The following is a 22,978-nucleotide window of genomic DNA, read 5'->3' on the forward strand; positions in this document are numbered from 1 at the left end:
GGTTACATTGTATAATTAAACTCTTGCATGACTCCAAATCGTAATATATCACTGCGTGTTCTATTTCCTGAATAAATATCCGGGTATGTTATATCGACAATGTCTAGTATTTCATCGAGAGAAAAATAGCAACTGGTGATTTGAAAAACACATTCAGTGACAGTTTATCATACTGGAAGATATGTCTCTCTGGTGCCCTCTGTTTTGTGTGCTTTTTGTCCGCGGTGAGTTCAATAGTTTTGATCTTTTCTATCAAACACTCAATACATATTAATGATGAGGATCAGAAAACAGGTAAAAGAACATGTGACGTCTAACGTTTTGAATCCCATATAAAACTAGTACATTCTTTTAAGCAGGGTTTTTCAAGAAACTATACGTAACACAAAACTTTTAAACATCTCGTGTTTAATTTTAAATTTTGTCTGCCATTATATACAGATATCAATATATTATACAGAGTATACAGTATCGGAAAAAAAATGACATTTTGATGTAGGAAGTGGAAAAATTAAATTTTCTTTTTAACGTTTTGAACCTTCATTTAGCTGCTGCTCAGACAAACTACCTTAACTTCTGGATTCCTGACGAAATAACATATGGTGATAGTGTTTCTATAACTTGCAAACCCAATGACGCAGGGATTGCTCATTTTGGTGTTTTGTCGCGTGTGGACCTCTATCGACAGCGAGAAAATGAACCAATGAGATTAATAGTCAGAGCCTCGTACGTTTCTGGGTCAACTTCAGCAAATGTGGAATGGTTCGACATTGCCATAGACAAGAAGGGGAGAGTGACAGCTGTCTTAGGTCCTCCCGATTCATCTATGTTTCGTCTACGTTTGGATGATGTTGACTGTACAGACCAGGGTGTATACAAATGTGTTGTTACTGATGCAGCCTCGACAGGAGGTCAAGCTATGAAAATGAAAAAAACTACCGTGAAAGGTCAGACAAATATCTATATTTTTGTGGGTGTCTTATTCTTGTTGTTTTCTTGGTACAGTTATACCCGCGAATTCAAATATCAATGAAACGAGAAATTTTACTACAACAGAGACGATATCTTTTTAACCACGGAATTTAGACCCCCTTTACCTTTTCTTTTTCTCGAGCCACAAAAACGCGACACGAGAAATTAAGTCATTTTATAGTATAATTGTGACCATATCAAACACATACGCCCTCACATGTATCGCATCATTTCCAATATATAAGGAGTGAATGAAATTTTCGTTTGAAATGCGTTTTTATTCAGGTGACAGTGCTGGTGTTTACCCAATCACGACAACCTACATACGTGGCGCTCAGAAAACAGACATTAGTCAGCTGGCAGTATTTGCCGCCCTCAGAACTCTTCAATATACCTCTCAGACAATCTACCCCTCAGGGAGCGTGGGTCTCTTCAATTGTGTAGCATCCCCCGGGTTTCCTGCTCCCAAACTGCGCTGGTGCATCAAACGACCTGGTTCCACATCATTTCAGAGTTTCGATTTTATTTCGATAGAGCGTAAAATGAAAGCAAACTCCACTGCACAGGCTTGTTTGTATTCGAGCTCAAAGCTCTTGCTGCTTCCAGTCCAAGACAGCGATAATGGGACATCTTTGTCGTGCTCAAACTCAGACGAGGAGTGCGGAGCGGTTCCTGCACCTGATCCGATTTCTAATCCCGATACACCTCTGGCGTCATTTGTTATGTCCGAGTCTCCGTCGAATGAGAAAGAAATTATCATATACATAGGTAAGATGCTGGAAACTCAAACATAGGAAAGAAGAAGAAAACATATCACCCACTCTTTTTCATCCTCTATTTGAAAACCAGGATCATACTGTTAATGTTCTTATGCGTATCAATCATTTCGATCATCATTTTTAAAAGACTCTAAAGTATAATCTATATTATAATTGCATATATTCAGCTTATTTTTCATAATTGTGCTTTTCAAACTTTTCGTTACATACATCATTTGTCATTGTTGCAATATTCATTTTGATATACATTGTATTGCATGTTATTTTTATGTGTGTTTCGGAACTCAGTGATATTAATATTAATTCATGTTATGTTGTTTCAAATTGCTCATTAATTTAAGTAGCAGTGTAGTGCGCATGAATACACACTATCGCTCTCCATTTATATGGCGGTGTGAAGAGTATCGGGGTATATAGTTTCCTTTACTTTCAAAACTTAAATAAAGCAGACTGTTTTTATCAACCTGTTTTATACTTGTCTATATCAATGGTTTAATTTTTGTTGCTTGTATATTTTTTGTAAAAGTTTGTGCACTGAATTATATATATATATATATATATATATATATATATATATATATATATATATATATATATAATTTTGACTTCTTTTTTATTTTATCATCTCTCTAATGCTCGATTGTTGTTTATGCAAAAATTTGTCTAATTTGCTTGTATTGTATAAAATGGAGGAATGGGCGTTGCCGGTTATTCAGAATATGTATTGCATTAAATGAGGGAAAAATCACTTTCATTCCTATATACCTGGCATAAATTCACAGTGCGTTGTTTGCAGGGGAGGATAAAAATCACGTCGGAGTCCAAGCGGAGGAAAACAGAGCTGGTCAGACAGAACAGACCGACAACAGTGAGTTTCATTAAAACGTCTATTAAAAAAACTATTGCTATCTGATCATATACATGTATGTGTATAGTCAAATCCCCCCTTTTTCCTATCCAGATTTCCATATTATAATGAAGTTAACAAAAGACACTAAATATTTTTCCTTTAAATATTAAAGTATAATGAGTATATGGTAAACATTTTGAGTCACGTGTTCCATGGACTGTTTGCACTGTAGGTTCCATGGTTGTCCTGGGTATCGCTGTAGCCGTCATAGTGTCCGGAATTATCCTGCTGACTGTGGCCGTTGTCACATACCTCAAAGCCAAAAGAATTGAAGAAGGTAACCGATATAGAATCTTATGATTGACATGTTTTAATGCCAGAAAGACCAAAAAGGATTAGTAGTTTAAAAGACTGTACAGGAATTTAAATTCGCTTCTGGTTACTATAATATTTTCATGTTTCTTGTTCAGGTATCTTTTCACGCAGTTTTAAATTCACGGTTTAGATATCCATTATTTGTGGCTAGGTTAATTAACTTGACCTAAACTGAGAATAGCGAAAACTGTGGAAGCCGGTTTGTACATGTACCAGATGAGAAAAATATCAATATTTTATCTGGCAGCCGCCGGGATAAATTTTATTTCGAAACTTACTTGGCAGCTGCCAGATCAACCATTTTTCTCACTTAGCTGTAGAAACCTAGACCTATGTATGCAATCCGGATTCCAGGATGTAAAATGTACGATAAAAAAATTCCGTGTTCGATATAAACTGTAAGGCAAATGATTCTATCATATAATCTGTATTAAAGGTCAAGTACGGTGATTTTCCTAAAACTTGAGTTTTATACAGAAAAATGTCTGTCGTACACTTATGGATTAATTTCCATGGCAATTTTGATAAAAATCACTTGGCGTGAATTACACGGCGCTATCAAACTTTTACCTGAGCGATCGATAAATGTGTTGTGACGTGAGTTATCGCTCGTAGCTTATGACGTCATCTGAGACAACTTTCGACTGCATTGATTGGGTTTTATAGTGTTTACATAGAAAAGTCCTGTATTTATGGTACAATGCGCTGCTTTGAACTGCAATGTGAAATCGGGACAGGGATTCAGTATATTTCTTTTCCCAAAAGATACTAAATTTCGAAGAATTTGGATACTGAAACTGAAAAGAGACACTGAGATTTGTGACAAGCCACGAGGATCATCGATCAGTGACACTTTAATTAACGAGGATCAGGTTTCCATCAACCCTGACGCATCATTCTGTCTGACTCCAAACAAAGTGCAAAGTGATGATTAACTGGACATCCTACAAAACAAGTGGAGGGATGTATTTTAATCATATAAAAAGTTCAACCCAAAAAGGGGGGATGCACGCAATCCACCCCTCTCTATATCCACCACTGAATGCTTTAATGCGACATTGTATTCAATGGGTTTGCGATTGCACATAAAAATTAATGTCACCCATTACCTAGTTCGAATTGATTTTATTTCTTTTATTAAATGAAATATCTTTCGAATATTGTCGTACTCATACTATATTTATAAGGGACTCATTGTCATCATTTCATTTCTTCACTAGATCTATATATATATTGAAAAAATAAAATATAGTAAAAATGGAAATGAATTTAATTTTAAAAACCCATTTTTATAAAACCTTATTTATTGCGAGGTCAGTCCAATTTCCAAAGCTTTTTTTTCAAGTTCATTATGAAAACAAGTACAAGTTTTCCCTTTTCCTAATATGCTACATTCCTAATGTGCTACATATATATCATGAATCATTAAGGCAAAATTTCACACGTCAAAATGCTACAATTCGTTAACTTTGTGCCGTAATATATCAATTTCGCATTTGACGTGTGTTGTGAAGAAATTACATGTACTAATAGGCCTAATTTACATTTTATGATATTGTATCTACATGTAGATGTGTTTTGTTTTTTTTTAAAGGGGGGGGGGGGGTACAAATAACGTTGTGCACAATAAGTTTTTTTCTTTTGTTGTTCTTTTTTCAAAAAGGCATTTTTCAGTTAAATATATATCTAGCTAAACACATTATGATTTGAATCTGATCAATCTCATACAAATAAATCCCATAATAAAAAATGCAAACATGAGAGTCAATCTAGTTAAATACGCTCACAATCGATACAATAGAGTATACGGCGAGTATCTATGAAGTCTGATTTTGATTAGCCTCGATTGTGTAAAATACAAAGGTTATCTTTTGATAGAACATTTTTTTCCAATATTATTCCCAATTTTCTATGGACTGGCCCGGTAAATAATTTCTAAATGAGATTCCAATGAGATATTTGTCGAACATATAAATGTATATATCATATAAATATTACTATCTGATGGTTTCGAAACGGGGTAGGTACAAACATTATAAAGGTTGAATCCCTAAACTCAAGTGTATCTACGGTATTTCATCGTCACTATCCACGGTGTTGCTAAAACTGGCAATTTCTCACAGAAATTAAAACGATGATATACAGGCGTAAACTACAATTGTCTCAGATGACGTCATAAGAAAGGGTGACAATCCCTTCATTCGTTTCTACAAACAACGATTTTGGAATAGGTATTTTGCGCATTTACCTGGATTTTTAAAAAAAATAAACTAATCAATAAACTTTTCAAAACGGGTTTTAATGAATTATAAACTTTATTTTCAAATCTATTTTTATTACACTAGACCTTTAAGGATTTAAAAAAATATAAAAATAAATAAATTACCTTGTATGAAATACGATGTTACATAAAGGCATTTACTTATTGTAGTGGAAAAAATCAAGGCCGGCAGAAGGTAAGTTACATTCAGGTTAAAGAAAGATGTTTTAAATTTCCCTTTTATCTGAACGTAGGAACACACGACACACACAGTATGATCCCAGTCTCAGTTTTATAAAAGGAACATATAGCGAAAAAGTGAGGCTTAGTTCAAAAGCGAGCTAGTTTTACGGCCCCGGATTGTTATTTTTCTCTTTTGTTAAAAGTATTTATTTAACTCTTGATGGATTTTATTTGCATTTTCTTTCCCAGTAATCAGTATTCTGGCCTTGAGATGTCAGGGAGAGGTGGTTCTGCTCATTCTGAAGCATATGAAGCTATAGATAACTTACCCCCAGGTATGTTTAATACATTCTTCACAGACTCCCTGAAAAATTAATGTTTAACCCCATGAAAATTCAATCTTCACTCTTATAGATCTAGAGCACAGGCACTTGTTTTATAAATGGGTCACACCCTTCTTACTAATGTAACCCATGTATGAAACATGTGCCTGTGATCTAGAGAGTAAGTTCAAGGATTATTTTTTGTTGTCGTTATTTAATCAAAATAACATATACTGGTCAGTTAAATCTCTGATCACTTTTTTTTATCTATTATAATTTATTCCGAACAGTTAATTATAATCTTAGCATATGTCACAAGTTTCTTCTTTTATCCATTTCCAGACCTACCGGCTACAGGGAAACCGTATGAAATGGACGATATGTACATGTTACCGATTTATTAGTAGTAAAACTGACATGGAAAGGTAAAAAAAAAAAACAACAAAAAACAAAAAAACAACTGGTACACTGCTCTCGTTTTGCTAGATTCATTGACTTTTGAATTAGTCAAACTTCAGTGAAAATGCTGGTATTTTTTTTCCATCATGTGAATGTATTTAAATTCCCCCAACAAACGAATTAGGGGTTGGAGTTAAAGGAATCATTCTGTCTCTATGTCCGTCTGTGCATGTAGTGTTTGAACCATTCAAAGAAAATGCTATTTCGTGTACAGTCCAGATCAACAACAGAGGCTCATAATGGACGAGAGCTTGCAGGAATCTGGGCGTTATATTGGTGTGGATTTAAAAAATATCCTAGGTTTGGGGGAGTCCCGTGGGAAATATTAATCTGGTTATAACAGGTCTAGTTTTACATGTAGTTGCAAATCTAGTCTCATGTTTGTGTTGTGACTCATCAATTAAAGAAAAATTCTGTGATTGTGTTTAAATGTTCATATTTTAATATTTATTTCCCCATAATAACTAAACCATTAACAACCATGCTTGACACAAAACACTGTTGGAATTGGGGAAAGTGAAGTTCGTTAAACGATAGTATCCTTCTCAGAGGAGATCGAATTGAAAAATGGAAATACACCTGTGCTATTTCAAAATGTTAGCCATTGTGCCAGAGAACTAGATGGGGGAAATTGCATTGGAGTTCTCAATCCTCGTTCATATTCAAGTTTTTTTTTTTTTTTAAGACACACAGTGCACGTAATACCACACTCTGTTAATTTTTTTCACTGGAATACAAAGGGAGATATTTCAAATTCAAGTAAGAAAAAAAATACAATTAGCAAACATACATTATGTACGTCAAAATGATATGTGAGCGTCTTATGCATTTTACTGGAGCTTGAACGTCTGCAAAATCTTTTCCATATCAGGTACGTAGAATCGGGGTAATCCATAGTCAAAATCAGTGTGCTATGAACAGCCTAAGAAACACGTCAGACAGCATTTGACTCAATTGCATTTGCATTGACTAACTAGATCATTATAACGACCAGAGTATTTGCGAAATGCTGATTTTAAACAAGATCGTTGACACCCCTTTAACATAATATTGTTTGTCAGTAGCCTGTCTCGATTTAAAAACTGATCATATGCAGAACAAGCTCTTGCGTATCGTAGCAGTTGAGAGATAAACACCATATGCAGGTGATAATAGAATATTGCTATATGTACATAAATATGGGAAGTCAACGACGCACAAGCTGAAATCATCTCATTTTTCATAAAGTCGAGTTGTTATTCATTTTCAATAAAATATCTAAGTACGAAGCAGATGTGGCGGACTGTGGTGTCTTTTATTTCGAATTCACAGGGATATATCGAATCAACATATAAATAAGAATAATTATTGTTCGGAAATAAAATGCTGTTGATATATCTAATTGTTTGAGTTGAAGGCCACAGAAAGATATCTTTCTTCTCGTGTAGAATCTTTTGAACGAACTCTCCTTCATAAGAATATAAAACACAAAGGAGCACAATGCAAGCTGATGGAAATTTCAACAGATTTTTGGAAGGTCTGATCACCAAATGTAATGTAGATACATGTATAAGCTGGTCTCCCCCTTCAAATTCTACTATTAAGTTTGTCTCATAACATTTTAAATATCTTTATTTTATACGACGAAGGAAAAGCGGATTCCTTTAACTGATTAACGAAATTTGCTTCGAACTTTTTTCTCTCCAAAAATGATGAAAATGAAAACTAAATTTTATGTTTTTTATAATTAAAATGAATTCAGTTTCCCGTCTGAAATGGTCCCCTCCCCCCCCCCCCCCCCCCCCCATTATTTCTCAATTAAGCCCAAAACAATTGGGGATTTGTATGAAGTTACATAAGGAGTGATAATACATTTCATCTTTTGAACATCACAGAAAATTTACAATCCCTTATTCATTTTTAGGAATTTATACAACCAAATGAAGCCAAAAGTAGATATTAACCCATACATCCATTTTTTAAATATGTTGTCAAGTGTCTTTAAGTCGCCTTTAGAACATAATGTAGAAAAGACTGTATGTTTAGGGCATATGGTGCATCGCTGTTGTTTACATGTATGTTGTATATACAGATTTAAATTGAAATAAAAAGGAAAACTCAAAATTTCAATCAAACATTTGCACGTTTAATATGTTAGTATGGTACATAAGCTTGCATACAACACAAACACGTATTGTACTTGTTGGTCATTTGTAAAATGACAATATATACAATGTATGACATAAATGTAAAAGGTTACTGAATAAAAACAATCATAAATAGCATTAAACACAGAACAAAATGATGTGATTGTCAGTGTGTAGTTTGTAGATTTTCCCAGTTCGTTAGTATTGATATATCCAATAGTCTTGCGCCGTGGTCAGTAGCTCTAATACATCACACGACTCCTTACACGTGGTCAGTACCTCAATCATCATCTTCTTCAGTCTTTCCATTTGATTTACACACAACCAAAGCAAAAATCATCAACATTATCTGGAATGTATTCAATTCACATCATATTATTCCACTAGATATCATTGTTATTATTTAAAGGAGTCGGTAACCCATTGATACAAGTTCATGATCAATTCAATTTAGCTCATTTTCTCGGAATATTTCTAAAAGCTGTAGGACACGAAAGACTGTCTCACCCTATTCTCTTTGGAGAAGTGGACAAGTATAGCCTACTTCCACTTCTCTTCGCAAACCTTCATGTTTCCATTCTGGAAAATGTGTAAATGCCGGAACCGGTGACGGTTCACGCTTCGACCGAAGGTTCGACTCAAATATGACTGGATTTACTTAACATGCACGTTATTTCAACAACTTTAACATTAATGAATGCAATTGTCATAAAGAAATTAACAATTACTCCTATTAATCCATTTTCACATATTCCCAGTTCCGGGTTTGAATGATCTGTTAATCTGTATTGTCGGTAGAAAAAAACTCGAACATCCGAAGTCGGAAAATTTGGTAAAAATTAATAAACACGCATTGCAGTTCTCGAAAAGCTTTTTTGTATTAATAAAAAAAGATTATTCTTGTTGATAATAATAGGAAAATATGTTTGAATTAAAATAAAATGTCAAAAACCTTTGCGAGAAACAAAATGCGTGTTTACAATGAAAAGTGAAGATAACGAACAGTGATCAATCTCATAACTCCTATAAGCAATACAAAATAGAGAGTTGGGCAAACACGGACCCCTGGATATACCAGAGATGGGATCAAGTGCCTAGGAGGAGTAAGATTCCCCTGTCGACCGGTCACACCCGCCGTGAGCCCTATATCTTGATCACGTAAACGGAGTTATCCGTGGCCAAAATCAGTGTGCCAAGAACGGCCTAACAATCGGTATGAAACACGTCAGACAGCATTTGATCCAATGATAGGTTGTATTGGCAAACTAGATCGTTATAACGATCACATAATTTACGAAATGCTGATTTTAAATGCGACTGTTGGAATCCTTGCAACATCAACTTGTTTGTTAGTAGCCTGCTTCGATTTAAATACTGACCATACGCAAAATAAGCTCTTGAGTATCGAATCAGTTGAGAGATGTAAACACCATATGCAGGTGATAATGGAATATTGCAACATGAATATGGGTAATTGACAATGGAGAAGTTGAGTTGTTAGTTTACCGTTATTATATACTTTTAATAATAAAACATCTAAGTATGAAGCAGAAGTGGTCGACTCTGTGGTGTCTTTTATTTCGAGTTTACTGGGATATGTTGAATCGACATAGGAATGAAAATTAGTATTGTTGATAGATAATACACTGTACGTCGTCGATATATCTAAATGTCGAATTGAAGGCCACAGCAAGATATTTTTTCTTCTCACGTAGAATTTTTTGAATACATTCTGCTTCATAGAAATATAAAAATAGGTCAGCTAACAAAGAAGCACAGTTCGTGCCCATGGGGATTCCAACAGACTGTTTTCCTAATTTTGCGACTTCGGATGTTCATTTTTTAAACCGCTAATAGAGAATTCAAACCCGGGATTAGGAACACGTGAAAAGGGATTAACAGCGAGTAAGTGTTGATTTTCTTGTGACAGTTACATGCATTAATGTTAAGGTTTTGGAAAGAACTGGTCTGTTAAGTAAATCCAGCCATATTTTTGTCGAAATATCGACAGAAGCGTGAACCGTCACCGGTTCCGGCATTTACACGTTTTCCAGAATCAAAACATGACGGTTTGCCGAAGAGAAGTGGATGTAGACTATGCCTGTTCATTTCTCTAAAAACACTAATTTTTTTGTTTATTATTTTTTCTAAAAATTTTCTTCAGCATTTTTAGCTGTCTTTGTATAAACACTGATATTAGAAATCACTTGCACCGCGCAAGGATTCTCTTTCAAACATAGCGACGAAGCGAGAAATCGCCATCTTGGTTCTCATGTTCTGTATTGATCAAATTCAAATTTGAAAGGGCAAGGTGGAGTTTGCAATGAATCTTGATAACAGGGGATATGTGTAGGTTACATATGTATATAGGCCTAATGTTTACTTCACAGCACAAGATAAACTTTTGAGTCGCTCCGACAAAAAGAAATCTAGGCCCGACATCACACGATGCACAACAAACGTCATGTACACAGGCACTTCTTCGCAAGCTATACAATATGATAACACAAGGTCTCCTTCTGTTTCGAGTCTCCATCTTTTTCGAGACCTCTATAATTATGCTGTTCTCCATTTCAGCGGCTAACAAACACATACAATGTTTACCGGAAATCCTTTCTTGTACCTCCTAAAGGCTCTCTTACCTCACCCCTCTATAACACTGACCCTCGAGTGAAATGATTCATTGCCCATACTCATGGGCAAAGTTTATGAGACAAGCGAATATGTCATGTACCAGGAAAAATTTTGATTTGCAGTTTTTGCTTTGGTAAAACTTTTAAACTACATTACGATATACCATAGCATGCATCATTGTCGCCAATTAAAACCAACACAGTATCATTTATTATGTAATTTTTTTTTTGGTTGCATTCCCCTTTAAAACTAAAGTCAGTCGAATTTTTGTGTTCTGTTTATATATATATCCAATCAATTTAAATTTATGAAATTAAGTACGATAAAACAAATACTGCATGCTATTGAGAATAAATTGAAAATTTTCAGTCTTCGAAAACCATTGTCATCTTCGGCTGCGCCTCGATTGACGATGGTTTTGTCATAGTTAAAATTTTCAATGTTAACCTCAACTACACGCACTATTCATATAATGAAATTTCCATATTATGCCAAACAAATGTTATCTTGTATGCTTGAATGTTATCAATGTACGTGTACCTCAACTGCCAGAACACCACCTCCAACACCAATCAAGATGATTTGGTTGTCCTTCAACCAGTTGTCTATTGCACCATAGCAGCCCTACAAAATCAGTGTTTGTGAATTGTAGGAAGTTTTGAGATGCGTTTAAGCATAATTTTCAATTTTGAAAATAATAATAACAATACAATATTTAAAGAAAGTATCCCGGTTAGTGCAAGTATTTCTTCCCGGGGGCCTCATTGAAATACAAGAATACAATATTAACAATAAAACTTAAACGACATAATAAACATGGATACACATACTATTACTATACTGATTTTCAAATATTGGTATGGGTGTTGATGATAATTTTTTAATGCAACATTAAAACAAGTAAAGATCGTAAACATCTGATGTTTGGTAGTAATTGGTTCCACAACAGTGCACCTGAATACTGGAGAGAATGTTTGTACAATGTTTTGGTAAACAGAGATTATGATTATCATTTTATTCGGATCGTAAATTGCGCATTATGGAAGACTGGGGTTCAAATAGTTTAGAGAGATATGCAGGGATCATGCCAATTAATGTTTTAAATAGTAATGAGTATTTATGAAAGTTGACTAATTCATATATTTAACCACCCAAGTTTTCCGAATAATGGTTTTGACAGTGAATCAGGTTGAGGATATAAAATAATGCTAGTTGCTCTTTTTGTAATTTGTATACACTGTATGATCTGCCCACACCAGAATTTAGTGTGTTGCCACACACAGTCAAACAATAATTGATGGAAGGAAGTATGTAGGCATTGTAGTAAAGATTTCCAGTATGTACTGGTAAACAATTTTAATATTGCGTAATGTAATAATTTAAAGTTGATGGCTTTACACACAGAATACGTAAACAATATATAACCAACCAATCACAGCTACATCGCATACCATTACATGTACAAATTGTAATGGTATCAAAGGCAAACAATTAGAAATGTAGATATGATAAAATGATACCTGCTCAGAATAGGAATTATTTTGGTTTGGATTAAGTACGCATGTATCAACGCTATTTCGGATTTTGCAACAGACCACTGGAATTTGAGGATTGTTCGCAATTTTCCCAGTCTCATTTCTCCAAAGATTGGATGAATTAAAGTCTCTGTAGCTGTCTACTCCGCAACACTTGAACTGAAAAGTTCACACATGATAATATCTTCAAATACGGGAAAAAGGTCAGAAAGTTCAAAAGATCGTGAAGATAGTAAACGTACACATAATTTAGCAGTGCCTCAGAATGTATGCATTACATAAATGATAAGTTTAAAAAAACAACCAGGGTAGCTTACCTCTACAGAAACAAAGTTTATTGCCAAGGAGATAGAATCACTTGCATTAATCCCCTTGTAATCATCCTTTATCGCCTTTTGGAAAGGTTTCTTAAACCAGTTGTCAACCTAACGATTGATTTGAATGACAATTATTTTTCAAGCAGATTAAATCATTATATATAAATAATCTGAGTTACAAACCGGAATTTGAAATAACAGAAGAGGCATTACCTCACTGCGAACAGCAAATATCAATATGATGAAGGTTACTTCTGCCAGCAGCAAAATAACAAGGAAAATTACATACTACAAGAATAAATATAGAATTTTGTGATAATGAATGTTGATTTTTGATTCGTGTATGGCATTTAAGATGAATGCACTACAGTGTATACATATATTTGTATATTAGCATTTGTCAATTCAATTAAGATATTCAACAAGGTTAGAAATAAAAAAAAAAAACAAAACGATAATCCTTTTAGAAAAATATTATAATTAATAATACTATTTTTGACGCCTATATATTCGTACAAAGGAACTTGAACACAAAAATAAACCGATACTAAAGACTTTGGACTTGCCAGTGCTTATTATCAGTTAGCCTTGCATAATCTTTTAATTCTTTTACAAATGTTCTATTTAAAAAGTTTAATACATACGACTACAAGAATTCGTTTGAATTTGCAACAAGCTCCTACACAACCAATGATACCAAGGATAAAGAAAAAGTCGCCCAGAATGATAAAGGCCAGTGTGGCATCTCCAACGAAGTCGGCGATATTGAAGTCGTTTAAGTTTACGTTGTTTACTCCGGCTTCCTGTAGAGCGGATGTGAGTTTACTGTAGGAATCCTGTAGAATATTGTTCATGAACTCGTCACCCCATCTTACAATAGATCCAACGACCACTAAAGTTATCCCAACCAGCTGAAAAATGTATGGCAGAGATATACATATATATGCGTATCGGGTGTTGAGTAAAATAGTCAATTCTTTAAATTAATTGGAAGTATGCTTTCAGTTTCTACATTACAAGGGTATCATAAAACCCAAATGTAAACCAGGGGTTATATAGTTTGTTTTTGAGCTAAAGTGTCTTAAATTTGACCTTTTTGTTTTTTAGAAAAAAATATTGACATACTAAATCTGTTGAACGCAACAAAAGCAACCCAAATTAGTCATCATATTAAATAAATGCATATTTATATCTTTTAACAATAATAACACATGTATAACTGTCCGGGATCCTCCGTGTACAAAACTTTTCTGCTGAAGAATACGGATTGTACACGGATTGTTCCTGGAAACTACACAGACAGTCACGATAAATGCAGGGGGAAAGACCATGATGATCCGTGGACATCCGCGTATCTCCGTGAAACAACTGTGGATGGACCGACAGAAACCGTAATCTTCTGTACGCTCCGTGATCACGCCGGCACCAACAGGAATTTTTTCCAGGGACGTACGGGTAGCTACTGTGCTTATCCGTAGAGAAACTGGTGTTTCACGTGTCTGCATCGTGATAAGACCGTGGGCGCACTTCTTTCATCGCCCGGGTCAAGCCGGTTGATACTTCCGGAAGCGGGCAAGTAACTTGTTTCAAGTATTTATAAGCCGCCGGTCGACCGAAAAGTAGCCCGGATCGCCCGATAAATTTAGAGCGGGCACATGGAAAACAATATGGCGGAAAATATAGATAAACATTTTCTTGCTCGTTATTTATCCATTTTTCAGTTTAAATTTCAATTAGCATAAAGTAGTGAGTTAAGAGGTAAGTTTATTGACATTTTTGTTTCCGAATGCTGGATGACACGATCAACACCGCTTCTCTGTGGAAGTTACAGCCCAGTCTGCAGTGTTTGTGAACAAAATGTTTGAATATAAAACTGATTATCAATTATGATTTTTAAACTTACATGGGTTACATTATGCAGATGTTCTTTGAAAAATTCATAATTTTTGTTTTTACATTTTGATATATATTCGGCCAATTTCCCACTCGTTTCGCGTGATAAAAGTGAACCGGGTCGTCGCCCGGATTTCTGAAACAAGTGCGCCCCGTGTTGACAACGGCATTACGACGTCACAGAACCCAATCTCTACCCAGAGTTGTCGTTCCTTGCTAAGTGAGTGTTAGGAACGATAACTCTGGGTAGAGATTGCACAGAACCTAAAGATGCCGGATCACCGCGGATGACTAGAATTTTGCATCCGGCGTCGACCGGTTCCTGAACTGTGAATGTGTGAAAAGGACTCTTTTAAATATGAATTGACATGAAAATGAAAAAAAAAATCATTTTCATATAGGATAAAGTAATAATTATTTAAAAGATTCAAGCCAAAAGTATAATTATTGAACTAGTACCCAAGCCTCTTGCACGATTTGCATTCAATAGCAAAGTTCTAACCTAATTTATACTTTATAAGCTGGCGAAGTTTGTAAGTCAATTATATGATTATTTTAAAATTATGTGTAAATATAAGTATATTGACATAGAACCATAATAAACATATCCTTTTGGAGTCTTGGAAAGGAAATTGAATATACAATTTATCAAATTATATCATTGGGGCAGTAGGCAATAAGGCTATTTTCATTGTGAAGTAGGCTTGCTCTCGGGGAACTGGAATATTGCTGACTCCTTCAATGACATTTACGAGTACTTATTGTGATTATTGCACCAATACAAACATGAAAATCAGAATAAAACCGGGATCCATTCGCCTTGATTGTCATCGACTGGTTCTTATTTATCGGTGAGTTAACAATCTCTACCCAGAGTTATCGTTCCTTACACTCACAGAGTGTAAGGAACGATGCATGACTGTGTACAGTAATGATTCCAATCGGAAAATGTCAAAACTTTCCACAAGATCAAAAGAAGTTGTTAGGTGTTCCGAATAGGATGGGTAGATTTGTTCCTTGCCTACCTTTCTGCGGGAAATCAGTCATTTCACAATGATTTTCAGGGAACCATCAGCATATACCGACTTATCTTTACAAAGTGAATAACAGCAGAGGTTCATAAGTGTATGACATTCACAACTAATAGCGTTATAGATCTGAATGTTGAGGACAGCAAGGGATCAAAATATCATTACACCTAAAAATTTATTTTCAACTACATGTAACATACATCTGATTTGTAGTTACCCAATTTCAGAAAGCAGCAGTGCGTCTTTCAGGCAGGCATTTTCCTTAATTTGGACTTACCGAGAAGATGGTGTTGACGATGACAAGGAAAAAGCTGCTAACTCCTGCACAAGCTCCCATATCGATAAAGCCTCGTTACACAGACTCCACTTATCACATACCGCTGGTCCTCCTAGAAACACAGAGAAACAGATATAAATCGCAAATTACATTAACACATCATTGCTGAAATCACCATCCTTGCATTTACGTTTTGAAAATCGTTCGTCTACATGTATTAAAGTATCCAACAACAAAAAAAAAAAAAAATGATTGCCTTGTATCTTCAGATTAGATATCAAGTATTTACCAGGAAGGATTACAGAAATTCTGTACCTGATATAAATTTGTTATTAAACGGTTATACCTGAAATGTCCGCAATTTCATAATGCGTGTGTAGCATTTGGTCAAATTCATGTAATTTTCCTTGTTCTATTGTGTTTTTCTGATATGTACTGGTGTATGCGTATTTTATACTGGTGTATGCGTATTTTATACTGATGTATGCGTATTTTACTTAGAAAATAAAGATGACGATGTCTGGACACATAGACGCGAGTAAAGGGGTAAATATTGTAAGGTTGTGTTACACATTTTATGTATCCGAATCATTTCCACAAAAACAATAATACCTGTAACTTACTAAATTGTCGCGAATTATTTGGTGTGGTAAAAATGACCAAATCTAGATTTGTATGAGTTATCTTCCCTTGTAGAAATTTAGAGAGAGAAAAAAGGAATATCTTCATTCTTTGCAAGGTTCTTTGTAAATTTTGTAAGATCACGATAGTATAAACATTTTCACAATCATACAGGCAGTGTTTGATATATACTGGCAGTGTTTGATATATACTGGCAGTGTTTGATATATACTGGCAGTGTTTGATATATACTGGCAGGGTTTGATATATACAGGCAGGGTTTGATATATACTGGCAGGGTTTGATATATACTGGCAGTGTTTGATATATACTGGCAGTGTTTGATATATACTGGCAGTGTTTGATATATACTGGCAGTGTTTGATATATACAGGCAGGGTTTGATATATACTGGCAGTGTTTGATATATACAGGCAGGGTTTGATATATACTGGCAGTGTTTGATATATACAGGCAGGGTTTGATATATACTGGCAGTGTTTGATATATACAGGCAGGGTTCGATATATACTGGCAGTGTTTGATATTCATTAGTTGACAAGTCACACAAGATTTACGGATATAGTCGATAAATGTCTTGATCTAACATCTTACATGATACCGAACAAACAAACAAACAAAAAACAAACACCCCCCCCCCCAAAAAAAAATTTACGTTAAATACTAGATGTGAAATAAAACTTCATTCAAATTAAAAAAAATCATAATATGAAGATTGTCTTGGCTAAAACTATATCTCGACATTCAAATAGGCACAAAATCGGCTACGTGACCTTCTACTCAATTGTTAGGCTCAAAATCAGCCCCGTGGCACGGAAATGAATGATGTATAGAATTTATCAGTTCAAACTTTACAATAGCAATCTTCAATGTAGAATGTTATTGTCAATATTAGATTTTTTAATCTAAACTTTTGATGTAACAAATTAAGGTAAGGTTTGCAACAACAGGGAGATAACTCTTGGTATACCTCAGTGCACTTCACGCTTTATGACGTCATAATGAAAAAATGTGTCACGTCATAGTTGAATCGAGGGAAAATGTCATAATATTTACTTGTTATCTACTACCGCTCAAACTCCCCGTCGAGGCCTCATTACGTCACCTACGTATAGACCTCTCCTATGTGACGCAGCACAATATACAGATTTGTATATTGTGAGTCCGCGATTATCACGCGGGCAAATATCAATAAACATGATAAAGAAGTAGTTTGTAGTTAAAAGCTTGAAAATATTGACATTAAGAGCATTAATATAAAAGTATGGATTTTATTTTCAACAGATCATTAAAAGGTATGGATACTCTGTTCAAATTATAGTGTTTTTAAATGTTTACGTTCTTGTTTTGAACTGTTTACGTTTGACGTTATGGTTTTTTCGTCATTCTACAGTGACGTCACACAGTATACGCGGTATAAGAATTCGCTATCCCATAATGCCTAACTGGAAGAGATTGGTTTGTGAGCAAACGAACTCTGGCTGAAGTTTGACTATCGCTGTCAAGTGTCAAGCGGCGTATCAATCGGATCATGCGCTCGTCCTTTTCCGTAACCGGTAAGAAGACTCGGACGTGGATCGGCGCAAGAATTACATCAAATCGATGCATTTCTTCGCCGGAAGCGCGCCCGTGGATGAGTGTTAAAAGGCCAGAACCGAATCCCTGAATAATATGTTATTTATATTTTCACCACAGATTCAGTTTTGGTATCATTAACGTCTTATTCACTCTAATACATAACATGTAAGTGGAAATTGATAGTGGTACAATACCTTAGATGTGTATAATATCTTAGATGCATTTGAAAGTTCACGTTTCATAGTGTAACGTACGACTGTGACGTCAAAGTTACGTTTATGTATACATGTACGTAGCAACCAACTCTGATGGCGTCGATCCACATACGAGGTTCATTTGCGGTTACGGAAATAGCCGAGTAGTTACGATTGGCGGCGTATGTGTAACCCTCTATGACAAAATAATAATAATGTTTCTCAAATGATCATTTATAAATTATTTTCTTTGATATTATAAAAGTCTACAATTTTTTTTATATAGACATATGTAGTATGCGCTACGGTTAATTTCCATTAAAATTATGTTGTGACCATGTAATCTCTGCGAATCTTGCTAAGGAAAGTAGGATTTATTTAGATGCTGTTATAATCAATCATTGTTTGTGAATAGTATTTTCAAAGACAAGGTTCGACATTAACGAAGCTAGGAATTTTTATGACATTCACAAACATTTTTGAAATAAACCTGACAATGCTCTCTAATTACATGCACTTCATATTTCAATGCTATAACATCTACTTGCGCTGATAGAGCGATTTATCGCATGAACTTTGAAATGTAGAAAACGCGATTGATATGACCACGTAAGAATAAAAAAGGGGGTCTTCTCTAGTACATCTTAATATTTTGTCTGAGGAACATTTCCATAACGTCGACATAAAACAAATTTATTAGTGTCATTTTTACTAACTTTACGTTACCCCCCCCCCCCCCCCCCCCTTCTAGATCCACCAGGTTTTATATTGTCACATTGTATGTTCAACTATGTAAACAAACATCAAGCAATGGAAGAAGGAGAGGGAAATTATATCAAAGATGTAGTATATAAGACAGGTTCGGGTTAATGTAACACGGTTATGACGAAGCGGGACCTTGGAAAACCCACCGGGATATTGAAAGTATTGTATTGAATTTAGAAAGAAAGAAAAAAAAAAAACCTCAACATCTTAATTTCTAATAAATGTGATACTACAATACTTGACAAATAAATATAAATAACATTTTGGAGCTGGAATTGTATCTTATTCATGAAAATGCTCAATGCACTCTTCAAAAGTTGTACAATTATAAAACAAAGTGACAAATCGCATAAATGAAATAATTCTTTTTAATCTGTTACCATGGAAACAAAGCCCGATGGGTTATAATTCTATATGATTTCTTAAATATTTATGGTCCAAATATTATGTTTAAAGTAAAATTTTCTGACGTAGACCTTGTAAAGCTGCTCAATATACATTTTTGTTGCCATGGCAACCAATTTTAATTTTATGCAAGATATAAAAAGTGCTATTTTTGGTGTTTTAAAATAGAAAAATTCTACAAATTAGTATAATCTTATAGATAATACTCTTTTTAAAAATTCTACTAGCTTTTTACCCCATAAGTTTGCCTCGAGTAGTTTTTATACCACTAGTATTCCCTTTTGTATAAAGATCCCGAGAATGTAAAACATCACAAAAATAAGCCCATCTGGTCAAAAAATGACACGGGCGATATTTTTTTAAAAAGTCAATTTTTAAAAGATAAATTACTACTGAACGTGCTGATATTCAACATGATTTTGTTCGCTACATGTCAAAATGTCGCAAACCTTACCTTAAAAGAAATGTCTTGTATGATCAGTAAATTTCATTTCTATCTGATACAAAGAATAAGAATTTTATCGTTTGTGCTCTAGGCTTCATAGCAATGAACGGATATTTACATTTTGTATATTAAGCATATCAAATTGACATTTTGAATGATATTTAGCTATAGAATACATGTATAAACTAAACATGAATTTCATTGGATCGTGCCATTAGAATATTTTATTGATAACGTTAATTTAAAATTTCGATTTTTAAAAGTATTCTTTCACTCTATGGTTCTGGGGCCAGGTATACAAATAGATAAATAATAATAAATACATATACAAATAACCTTCAAATAGATTTTCAGAATCAATATTATGCATATAAACAACCGAATTAGCATAGTATTTTCTCTTAGCTATACTGTGCTGTGTAATGGAAATCTGCGATCCTATGTACCTAACCAATTTCTAAAGGAACTATGAAAAACTTATTTGTTGTTAGAATCGCTTAGTTAGCTTTTCTGTGTCAAAATGGCGATAGTCTTTGCATCGAAAGGTAACGCATACTCGTAGAGGAATGCTATAAGAACCGCAAAACAGAGGAAAACCAACCCCGACACCCAAAATAGTTTCTTTCAGTGGAAACATAAGTATTACAAATAGCGACTGTACAGTTATTCACAGACTTAACAAATGTATATACAGAGAACATGCAATAAAATATTCCAGTCCGCCACCTCTTCATAGCAGATATTTCAAAGATTCTACTCCGTGTGTGTGTAAGTGTGTGTGTGTGTGTGTGTGTAAGTGTGTGTGTTTGCGCATATTCATAACTGTAGTAGACACTATGATAAAAGCATTCTAATTTTCATCTCATACATGCTATCCTGAGAGGAGGAGAATGGATATGTTTACTGATTCCTTTGTAAGAGGGTCAAAAGGTTATTGACAGTAATTAATTATACACATGTTGTGGATACAATATAAAGAGAGAAATACGAATTCAGTTTTATTCAAAGGTCATCGGTAAGAGGACAGGATCCTGGGCAATACTAGCTTTCACAATAAACAACATCAGCCATGTTTTCAGTTTCACGCATACAACCATCTTCGCTAGCCAAGGGTGACGATATACGGTATTTCTCTCTCAGAAAGAGAAACACCGTGTATCGTTTCAAGATAGAGGAATACAGTGTATCGTCACCCTTAGCTAGCGAAGAGATAGAGGAATACCGTGTATCGTCACCCTTAGCTAGCGAAGAGATAGAGGGATACCGTGTATCGTCACCCTTGGCTAGCGAAGATGACAATAACCCAAACGCAAAGGAATTGGCTTGGATCTGGAATATCCATGTTTACAGAAAGTGTTCGAACGGTAAAGTGAAGTCAATCCAGGCCAAGCTGAGTTACTTTAACTGAGTGTTACCCGGCCCTATATCCATGGAAAAGAAACAACAGATAATCATCAGGATATCCAAATTTTCAAGAATATTTGTGTACTTAAAATTAGCAAGAGTCCATTTAATTCAACCAAGCATACCATCGACCAGTGCTTTTAAATTGTCATATATTAGTAGAGTCCTAAAAAGAAGTTATGACAGGTTAAAACGGGTGTGCCCCTCATTTGTTCCTGACGACGAATCGTGTTAACACTTTTACATTGTATAAATGACCATGTAATTGCACGTTGTCGTTAACCGTAAACGACTAGAGATATGGAGCGCATTAATATCGGTGTGAACTGCCGCTGTGTAATATCACCGAGATCATTAGTAAAACGATAGATTTATATGTAAAATATCATTTACAGAATCTAATATACATGTATATTGAAAAGAAACTGAAGAACCCCATTGCAATCAAAGGTAAATTCTCGTAGCAATAAATGTCATTTGAATTTCATTTCCAATTAATAGATGATAATCCATTACATGAAATTACGAGTTAGAATTGAATTTAGAATTGTACCTTAGTATGAGTTGAGGAGCCCGTCTTTATGCCTTTTTTACTGAGCCAGGAAGTAACAAAGAACAAATTGAAATGTCGATAACCAAGGCTTATCAAGGCTCATCGATTAAAGATATCTTGTGACATACAGAAATCGTGTGTACACACATATAGATAATATGAACATGTGAATGAAGCAATACAATGCGCAAACAGTACTGAAAAACTTCCTCAAGGTAACATGGCTTACTTTTAAAAAATGATATAAATACCTTTAGTTTATAGCAATGTAGTCCAAATATAAGTTTCCTACCTACACTGAGTATATGTATGTACAGAATACACTACTCGACTGACGTCATTTTCAAATTATCCAGAGGGCCCAGGGACAGACAGGTAAATAACAATTGGCCGAAAAGACAGAGATAAAGACTTAGCTACAGGTAGATTGTTAAACGCCCGCTGTAAAACAAAAATGGAGAGAGCGTATGACCTTTTATTAATCAATTACATACACACAGTGGTCACCCTTTGACCAACAAAGCATCGTTACCGGGAAATTAATGATGAAAGATTGCCAGTAATGCCATTTTGTTTTACGTTTGTTTATAAACAATTCTGTTGGTAAAGACACGACTAGGTTTACTTTAAAGCGATTATAACATTACAGTACTAATATAGCAAATTTCAAATCCACAATGTCTGAAATGATATTTTTTAACAAACGATATATTTTATGGGGAATTGACGAAAGCGATTTTTTTTTTTTTTTTAAAAGTACCCAAGTACATGTACATGTATATGGAACATACGGGTATTCCACTTGTGTCCAAATATTAGCAAATCGCACAAAGAACCGTGGCGTTTTTGATAATCCAAGTATTTCTGTGATGTCCGTACAGCCTGGGGATTTGTTTCTAGCGATGTGAAACCTTCAGGTGGCATCCTTTAATTTTTGTCTCAGTAAATCGATACAATGACTTTTCTGGCTTAGAAAAT

General features: G+C 34.7%; 2 protein-coding genes across 5 annotated transcripts; one reads left to right on the forward strand and one right to left on the reverse strand.

The window, feature by feature from the left end:
• Positions 1-276: 276 nt before the first annotated feature.
• On the forward strand, positions 277-7,074 carry LOC125680167 (uncharacterized). Its single transcript, XM_048919608.2, has 8 exons — positions 277-294; positions 500-947; positions 1,258-1,740; positions 2,548-2,619; positions 2,834-2,938; positions 5,408-5,432; positions 5,669-5,754; positions 6,085-7,074. Exons 1-8 carry the CDS (start codon positions 277-279, stop codon positions 6,144-6,146), a joined length of 1,299 nt encoding a protein of 432 aa, XP_048775565.2. The 3' UTR covers positions 6,147-7,074.
• Positions 7,075-8,304: 1,230 nt separating this feature from the next.
• On the reverse strand, positions 8,305-22,454 carry LOC125680686 (tetraspanin-18-like). Of its 4 annotated transcripts, XM_056155848.1 has the most exons (9): positions 22,293-22,379; positions 22,001-22,040; positions 16,015-16,126; positions 13,458-13,724; positions 13,027-13,101; positions 12,814-12,921; positions 12,482-12,655; positions 11,502-11,585; positions 8,305-8,676 (listed from the first exon to the last, which is right to left on the reverse strand). In XM_056155848.1, the coding sequence occupies exons 3-9, from the start codon at positions 16,072-16,074 to the stop codon at positions 8,608-8,610; spliced, it is 837 nt and encodes a 278-aa protein (XP_056011823.1). In that variant the 5' UTR covers positions 16,075-16,126; positions 22,001-22,040; positions 22,293-22,379; the 3' UTR covers positions 8,305-8,607. The 4 variants fall into 4 exon arrangements, with proteins under 4 accessions (XP_056011823.1, XP_048776356.1, XP_048776355.1 ...); XM_048920399.2 differs by lacking the exon at positions 22,001-22,040 and having other exon boundaries at positions 22,293-22,454; XM_048920398.2 differs by lacking the exon at positions 22,001-22,040 and having other exon boundaries at positions 22,252-22,407.
• Positions 22,455-22,978: the final 524 nt, after the last annotated feature.

The sequence above is a fragment of the Ostrea edulis genome, chromosome 2 (genome assembly GCF_947568905.1).
Source record: "Ostrea edulis chromosome 2, xbOstEdul1.1, whole genome shotgun sequence".
Lineage (NCBI taxonomy): Eukaryota > Metazoa > Mollusca > Bivalvia > Ostreida > Ostreidae > Ostrea > Ostrea edulis.